At 40.4% G+C, this 9,276-nt stretch overlaps 1 protein-coding gene across 1 annotated transcript in view; it reads right to left on the bottom strand.

The window, feature by feature from the left end:
• Positions 1 to 1,016: 1,016 nt before the first annotated feature.
• LOC149311431 (galectin-1-like) overlaps positions 1,017 to 9,276 on the bottom strand; it is a 155,744-nt gene continuing 147,484 nt past the window's right edge. The window contains exons 2-4 of the mRNA XM_089529508.1: positions 6,283 to 6,383; positions 3,104 to 3,266; positions 1,017 to 1,547 (exon numbers count right to left, since the gene is read on the bottom strand). Of these exons, the coding sequence (XP_089385634.1) occupies positions 1,401 to 1,547; positions 3,104 to 3,266; positions 6,283 to 6,383 (411 nt within the window). The 3' untranslated portion in view covers positions 1,017 to 1,400. The remainder of the gene's footprint in view (positions 1,548 to 3,103; positions 3,267 to 6,282; positions 6,384 to 9,276) is intronic.

Below are 9,276 nucleotides of genomic sequence, written 5' to 3'. Positions count from 1 at the left end.
TTATAGAACAACCATGTGATGGTATAAACTACTCTATCAACAGAAAAGACTGCCTCAGAAGTTTTGGAACTCTTCTTTATTGAAACATTCAAAGCAGAGGCGGATGACAAGCAATCATGGACACATAGATCCCCTATACTGGCAAAGGGGCATGTCTGGCCAAAGCAGTGCTGGTCCATGAGCCATCGGTTGCTGGTCCATAGCAAGTTTCCAAAAGGGAAAGAAACTGTTGTGGCCAATCGACACAAATCTGTTACCAGTCCCTAGCAGATAAAAAAAGAAAGAAAAACCTTCAAGTTTGCCATATCAAACTGTTGTGGCCATTGGTTTCAATTATGTCTTTCTATCCTGGGAGCCCTCTAAGCATCAGCAGCCAATGGCTCAAGGAATAGGAGTTACACCATCCTAGATGACCTTTGAGGTACTTTCCAACCCCATTCTTCTACCTCTAGCATTGTCTTTAAACCTTTTAGACACAGTCCTTCTAGATTTATTTCTCTGTACTTCATCACCAGAAGCATCTAAGGCAAGGATGGGCAACCTTTCAGTTGTGGCCCAGAAGGGTTGTCTATCTGACACACAATCTTCTCTTCCTCCTCTCATTTCATGGAAAATTAGCTCCTTTTTTTAGTTCAGAAAGTTAATGAATGGGCTTACTCTGGAGTAGCCATGAACAGAAAATTTGGGAGAAAATCCAAATGGCTAGCAGCTATTTCTGCTCCTGTTTACTTTGATTTAGTGCCACTCCAAGGGTTAGCCCACACTGTGCTAGATTAACTCTTTCACCAACACATCCCAAATTAGAAATCAGGTCCTAGGCCAAAAAGGTTTCCTTACCCTCCAACTGTCCCAACTTGTCCTCTGTCATCCCACTTTTTCAGCTGCTTTTAAAGTGTCCTGGTTTCTCCCTCCGCTTCTCACTCCCCCCCCCCTTTTACCTTCAACTTACTTCAGTTGCTGCAAACTGAGTTTAAAATACAAAAGTGGTTTTTTCTCCATAAACTCAGCAGGGGGAGAAGAGAGGAGGATGAGGTCTTGCCCTTTCCAAGCATCTCAGGCAAAAACAAACTGCTGCAGCCTCTCCAAGGTTGTGTGTTTTTCATCATTAATAACTTTTACCCTCTTGGCCACACTCTGACACTGTTTGGCCACATGTGCCCTGGTTTTCTTATGTGACATGAGGATATGCCTTTCTTCATCACTGCTCTAAACTATATGTCACAGGAAATGTTATTTGGAAGGGGAATGAGATGTGAAACAAGGTAAAAAGACACAAAGCGGAATCTATAGAGTTTGAACAATTTGTAATCCAGAAAAACTGAAAGAACCGAATCATATTCTCATTTGAGTCATGCCAGGTATCCTTCAGGATGCAAGGCAAAAGATAGGTCCAAGGAAGGTCAGTCAAACTTAACAGATTTAATATCAAGATCGCCAGCAACAGAGAAGCACTCTGCAGTTTCCAGTCTCAACCTGTTTGGGAACTTAAGTTCCTGCCCTTCAGGCAGCTTCACAGTCACTTCTTCAGCGTCAAAGGAGACACAGATCTGGAAAAGAGAGCAAAAATTAGAGCCATTCCCAAGAAGGCGTACAGGTCGACTCACCCTTATCTACTTGGGACCAAAGCTGTTTTGAGATTTGGATATTTTTGGATTTTGGAATATCGGCATTTGCATATACATAAATAATGAGATCTCTTGGAGATGGGGGACAAGTTTAAATTCAAATGTACCCCTTACACACATAGCCTAAAGATAATTTTATACAGTATTTTAAATAATTGTGTGCATGAAACAAAGCTTGTGTCACTGAATCATCAGAAAGCAAAGGTGTCAATATCTGAACTACCCATGAAAAAAGCTTTTCGTTTTTGGAATAATATGGATTTCAGAATTCTGGATAAGGAAGGCTCAACCTATATATATATATAATTTGAGTTTTGTCACCTTGACTTGCACAAATACTACAGCTTCCGTAATATGGTGTCTCAGAAGGTGATGGGGTCTCCTTTGGAGGTTTTTAAACAGAGGCTGGAAGGCCATCTGTCTGGTGTGCTTTGATTAGGTTGTATTTTGGTATGAAGACCTTTCCCCCCCTTTCTTCTTCAGGTGACTCCAGTCTTTGATAGAAGTAGCTCATGATCTGTGCCACACCCAGCACTTGATCTAGTTTTGGCCTAATAAAACTCCTCCATCTTCTGCTTTCTATCATGTAGTCTATTTGATTTTTGTATTGGCCATCTAGTGATGAAGTTCATTTTGTTAGTTTTGGCCCAGCTTTCTGATCTATTCAGGTCATTTTGAATTTTGATCCTCTCCTCTGGGATATCAGCTACCCCTCCTAATTTGGTGCCATCTGCACCTTTGACAAACATGCCCTCTATTCCTTCATCCAAGTTACTGATAAAGATGTTGAATAGCATTGGGCCTAGGACAGAATCCTGTGGCACCCCACTAGTCCCTTCTCTCCAGAATGAGCCTTTGTTGATTTCCCTTTGGGTTTGGTCAGTCAGTCAATTACAATTCCACTTACTGATCAAATTGTCTAGCCTACATTTTACAGTCGGCCCGCCTTATCCATGGATTTTTTTATCCACAGATTCAAGCATCCACGGATTGAAAATATTTTTTTAAAAAGTATGCATTCCAAATAGCAAACCTTGATTTTCTATTTTATATTAGAGACACCATTTTCCTTTTCCATTATATTTAATGGGACATGAGCATCCACGGATTTTGTTATCCATGGGGGGTCCTGGAACCAAACCCCAGCAAATAGCAAGGGCCCACTGTACTACCTTTTTTCCAAGGATATAATGGAGACCTTGTCAAAGGCCTTACTGAAATCAAGATACATTATGTCCACAGCATTTTCTTCATCTACCAAGTTTGTGGCTATCAAAAAAAGGAGATTAGCCTGGCATAACTTGTTTTTTGAAAAACCTATGTTGACTTTTAGTAATCATGCATTCCTTTCTATTTAATGATCAGCTCTAGAGAGAGTGTCGTTTACCAAGTTTTGGTGAAAAGCCATCTTGGGTCATTTCATTCTCATCAGCCCGGGGCCAATCCTTGATTATTCCCAGAAGGGGTTTCTTGCTCACCTTGGTCTCTTCTCCCCGATGGAAGGGGAATTCTGATTCTCCCAGTTCATCTCCTGCACTCTTAGAGTTGCAAACAATGGTCCTGATGTCCCCATGAAAATCAAATTGAGGGTTGAAGTGAAGGATCAGGTTTGTTTCATCCCAGCCCAGGTTGAGGGAAAAGCTAAAACAAAGAGGGCTTAATAGAATGGGGCTCTCCTAGCATCCATCAATAAGAACAACAACAACATTTATTTATATCCAGCTTCCCCCCAAAATTGGGACTCAAAGCAGCTCACTATTTAAACAATGCAATGAGAAACATACCCCCAAAAACCATAGTTCCAGAGTTTAGGGCAGCCATTTAGAAGGCCCTCTCTCTTGTTCTCACCAACTGTGCTTGTGATGATGGTGGGACTGAGAGAAGGGCATCTCCGGATGAACTCAGAGCCCAGACTAGCTCATCCAGGGAGATACGGTCTGCCAAACAGCCTGGACTTCAGCTATGTAGGACTTTATAGGTCATAACTAGCACTTTGGATTGTGCCCAGAAGGAAATCGGTAGCTTAGGTGGAGCTGTTTCAACGGGAGCATTGTGTGGTCTCTATAATCTGCCCCAGTTAACAGCCTGGCTATAGCTCTTTCAACCGGCTGAAGTTTCTGAACACTGTAGTTTCCTGTGGGTTTTTTGGGCTGCAACCACACAGCCCAAAAAAACCACAGAAAAGTATGGATGCTGGCTGTGAAAGCCTTCGATTTCCAAACACTCTTCAAAAGACAGTCCCAGGTACAGTGCATTACAGTAGTCCAATGGGATGTTAACTAAGGCATGTACCACCATAGCCAGATCTGATGTCTTGCTGCCCAACTGGCTTCTCAGGAGCCTCAGTCATCCTAAACCTGCCATCTAGAGGTGTTACTACACCTCCCATATGCTCCAGCTATTATTTATTTATACCCACCTTTTCCCTGCCCAGAGATATAGCTAAAGTTAAAAGAGGTGTAGCTAAAGGTACACATCATAAATAAGAATATAAATAAACTGCTCATAGAATTAAAAGCATGGCCGTGAAAAGAAAAACAATACATCACATTATGAAAGACTCCCTCCCATGAGCAATCAGACCTCAAAGGCCTGCCAAAACAAGGGTTTTCACCTGTCTAGGGAAGGATAACAAGAAGATGCTATTCTTTGAAGATAGTGCCTGCGAACAGTCACCAAGAAGGCCCTATGTTCCCACTAAATGTGACTCTGAGGAGATAAAGAACAGCCAGTGGCCAAAGATTATGTACTTTGTAGTCCAAAACATCTGGTGGCCTTCTGTCTCTCCTTTCGTATGTAGGCATAGACTTTTTTTTATCCTACCCATGGAATTATATTATTTTTGAAACTAGTAGCAGCATTTGAAATTGCATAAAGTTTTAAATGTGAGTTTCCCCTCAGAGGTCTAGGCTTATAGATCTGACCTCCTCTGTTTGGTTCAGGTAAGGTGGAATGCATTTATACAAGTTATAAAGGAAAGGTGAGCCACTGTGACCCTCCAGTGTTTTAGGACTACGGCTCCCACCAATCTTAACCCACGTGTCCCAGTTCTCATCAGTCTCCTAGACAGAAGAGAAGGATGGTGAGAAGTTCAGCTTAAAAACATCTGGAGGGCCACTGCTGCCTACCCCTGCTAGAAATGATCAGATAGGTCTGGAATCCATTTGGTTAGTCCCAACTAAAGTAGACCCATTCAATCAATGGGTGAATGTTGAGTCAACACACAGTTAAATCCCATTGATAGTCAAGACTACCAACAGAATTTAGGCCATTGAGTGTACATAATACCAACTATCAGATTATTGCTGTTGTGCGCCTTCAAGCCATTTCTGATTTATGATGCCCCTTTCTGGGTTTTTCTTGGCAAGAATTATTAAGAAAACATTAGCTGTAAATAATACTAGCATCTAAATAGTATGTCTAAATACTATGTGAGGAAGATTATTTGGTTAAAATTTAAGTCCATCTGTTCAGATCATCCAATGATTAGACACCTGAATTTGCCAAAGCCCAGCTATTATTTCTAAGTTTTAGGAGTTTATCACACTGGGGCTAATTGCAGCACTAAAGGGAGATTAAAGCACATTTAAAGCATCCCGTAAGTAAAGCGAGAATGGCAAGTAATTGCGGGAATGATTATCACAAGCAATTGCGCAGATAAAGTTATACCAGAAATGCCTTGTCACTGAAATCCTGAGGTACAAAGATGCACGTTAATGCTTCTTTGTGACCACTTCAATGGCGGGTTTTGTGCGACGTCGTGTAAAATTGTTTAGCATAATTATGTGATTTTTGCAGGATATTCATGGGATAAACTCCCAATCTTCTTGTTGTGATAAACTCCTTAGATTCAACAGAGATCAAGCAAGAAAAGAGGAACGTTTGCACCAAAACAAAAGGATCCTAATGTTTAACTATTGTAAGCATATTGCCAAAGCACGTTAACACTTTGACTATAGTTCCTGAATAATAATAAAGGAATCTCAGTGGAATTAAATGAGAGTAAAATTACTGCACACATACCCCATTAAATTGTTGTACAGCCAGCTAAAGTAGCCCTCCATATCCATAGATTCTGTATCCACAGATTCAAGCATCCACAGCTTGCAAATACTTTAAAAATATATACATTCCAAAAAGCAATTTTGGAACTGATTTTGCCATTTTATATAAAGGCCACCATTTTACTATCCATTGTATTTAATGAGACTTCTTATTGTTCTTGTATGGATTTTGTTATCCACCGGGGATTGTGGAACCACATCCCAGTGTGTAATTGCCAAATGCCTTTTTAAACAGAAAGAGGCAATGGAGAATGGAACCATAAGCTGTATCTGTGTATCTGACCTAAGGCTATGGCAAAAACAACACTTCCACATTTGACTGTAAGCAACCTATGAAATACATGCCCCAAGAAATACAAAGTTTATTGTTAGTGCTTAAAGGGAAAATAACAGATTTAAAATAAATTGCTAAAAAAATCTTCTGATATAGTTTTGAGTCACAAAAGGCTACAGCTGGTAATATGAAGACCATTTTTAAAGGGGAATTAAATTCTGAAGCAGAGCCGGTGTGTTGTGTAGATAATGAACCAGACAATCCTCATTTTAGTTAAGTTCTTTTTAACTAAAAAGCCTACAACCCAATGAATACAAACCTCGTGGCCTCTGGCGACACTTTGCCTGTCACTTTGATGCATTCTCCAGACTTTATCTTGGAGTGGGCAACCTGAAGGCACACAACAACAACAACAACTTCCTATGTGGTGAAGGTTGGACTGGATGACCTTTGGGGTCTCCTCCAATTCTATAAATTGATGTTTAAACTCTACAATAATAGGATAGAGTAGACTTTAAACATCAGTGTAGAGAACATTTCAGTTTCAATAACATAACTGTTATATTTCCATAACATAACACTGATATGTTATTGAAATATAACTGATATGTTATTGAGGCTGAAAGTAATCAGGGCACAAACCAGGAATGGGAAACATGTCTCAGTGTATAGAAATACAACAGATTAATAACAAAAAACCATACACAACACACACACACACACCACTCCAGTTCTATAATTCAAAGATATAGCTGTGTTCATCTGTATGATTAGTAAATAGAGAGATCTTGTAGCAGCTTTGAGACTCACAGAAAGAAAGAAGGCTAAAATCTCCTTCCTCAGATGCATTTGAAGAATGCAACTCCAAATCCAAATGCATCTGAGGAAGTAGACTGAAGTCTAGAAAAGCTCATGCTGCCAACTTCTTTCTTTCACTTAGTTTCAATGGTGCTACAAGATCTCTATAATTCTATACACTGATGTTTAAACTCTACAGTAGCAGGACAGGCTAAAAGTGCAACAGATTAAAAAATACACAAAACACAGATTTATTTTTATTTCTTTTGTACGCCGCCTTTCTCCCAGAAGGGACCCAAGGCGGCTCACGGATAAAAACATTTTAAAAAACCACATGACAATAAAATTTAAAACAGGTACAATAACCTAAAAGCAGTATAAAAATTACATTAAAAAAGTTAAAACACATCCTTAATAATTTAGCCACAGGGGATAAAAAGAGAAGCAATCATTTCCCCCCATAAAGAGACCCAAATGTCACCCTCCACAAGGGATAGATCCAAAGATTTGCAGAAACCTTCCCCAAATAACCAGCACAAGCCTCTTAAGTGCTCCTCTTATTCAATAGTCTTCAGGTGGAGAGGTCTTTCTTTCTTTCTTTCTTTCTTTCTTTCTTTCTTTCTTTCTTGCCATGCAGGTGAAAGGCTGATCTCCCAAGGAACCCATTTAAGCAGATAAGCATTGGTAGAAAATATAGAGATAGTTCTTTGGAGAGTGTTTTAGACAAAAATTGCATTCATGTCTTTTGAAATACTATGTTCTTTGAATAAAGGTCTAGTTACCCACATATGTTCATTTGGATGTTAATGGCTCTCTCGCTGCCCTTATGATAATATGCATGTGTTCACTAGTGATTTCTCAGTTCAGAACTATGATATTAACAATATTGTCTTTCAAGAGAAACTGGGAATAAAATGGGGAAGGCCATTTTAAGCTATGTTTGTATTGTGCTCTACATAACAGTTTGATTGACAATCTTCATTTTGACTGCTCTTCCACAGCCATGGCTTCATCAAGGATCAGAGCCAAAATGGCTCATAAAGCCTGTTGTTGGGAAACATCAGTGTTATGTGTGTGTGTGTTGCCTTCATGTTCTACTTATAGGCTTTCCAGAGGTATCTAGCTGCCTGCTTTCACATGAAGGATGCTGGAAGTGTTTAGTTTTACTCTACAACAGGTTTATTCTGCATTAGCCAATCAGACTTTTGCAAGCACCGTAAAAACAACAACAAACAGCATAAACTCATGCACAAATTAAATAATATAATCAAGTTAATGATATAAACATGCAAAATAGGCCTATCATTATATACAGAATAAGTCTAACATATTTTATCACAAGACAAATTAAAATTATTTCTCTTCATCGAGGCTAGTTTAATACACTTAGCTGTTCGATAGGACATATAATATTCAGATCCTGCTAGCAAAAATGTCACTTTTGGGGAGGGCTTTAACATCTCTAATATGGATAATAAGAGGATCACAATATTGAGTTCTCAACTCTAGATAGAAAAGACATTCCGGAACAAAATGACACAAGTCTTCTTTCTACAGCCATGTGGACATCATCTGTTTACAGTGAGTGTGCCTTCATATCATCCTTTGACTTCCATTAGGGACAGGATATTCAATCTGCATCTAATAAGAAGGGTCTTGAGATCATGTAGACAAGGGAAGGTTAGATAAGGAGGCAATTTTCTAGGGTAAACAGTGAAGATCTTAACAATATTACAGAGCGGCAGTTAGACACTAGTGCAGCGTTTTCCTGAAGATCAATATCAGTTAAAAGCCCTAGTTCTACTCAATGGGAGTCTTAGTCCCTCCAGTTCTTACAGGCTGAGAAGAGGTTTCTGAAAAGAGAGAGATCCGGTTCGATTTTACATTTGCCCTCTTCTCCGAGTGACTGTAAATGAAAGCTCATTTCATTCTCATGCCTCCCTGACATTGCTGAACAAATTATCTCTTAGTAAAGCACTATATTCTTCAAGGAGGTAGGTGTGTTGTGAGGAAACTGGGAAACCAGGAACGACAGCAAGGTCAGGACCATCAATGAAAGCTTGGAAAGTTACCTGTAAAGCTATTAGATACAATTATAGTTCCAGCACTCATACAATAAACTGGCCTGAGACACATAACACACCTGTATAGTAAGGTCATGTTGCCCCTTGTTATCTCTAAAAGTAACTAAAACAATTACTGTAGCACGTGACGCCATCGTGCCACGCGAGGGTGCTTACTGCACCCTTTCGTCGGAGCAGGAAGGAGCTCCGAAACGGAGCTCCTTCCAGGTCTTGCGTCGCTGGGCACAGCCTTTAGATAGCTGCGCCCAGCGACGTAAGGGAGAAAGGGGCCAAGCGGCCCCTTTCTCCTCCTCCCCGCCGCCGCAGGGTGTCCTTGGGGCTTCAAGCCCCAAGGATACCCCTTTTCAGGCCTCGGGGAAGGGGCCTTTTGCCACTTCCCCGTGGCCTGGAAAGCGGCGGATCGGGGCCTCAGCGGCTGCCGCTCTGTCCAC

Source organism: Sceloporus occidentalis, unplaced genomic scaffold (genome assembly GCF_023333645.1).
Source record: "Sceloporus occidentalis isolate IW3139 unplaced genomic scaffold, rSceOcc1.0.p SCAF_6, whole genome shotgun sequence".
In the NCBI taxonomy this organism is placed as follows: Eukaryota; Metazoa; Chordata; class Lepidosauria; order Squamata; family Phrynosomatidae; genus Sceloporus; species Sceloporus occidentalis.
This window is presented reverse-complemented; position numbering and strand designations above follow the sequence as displayed.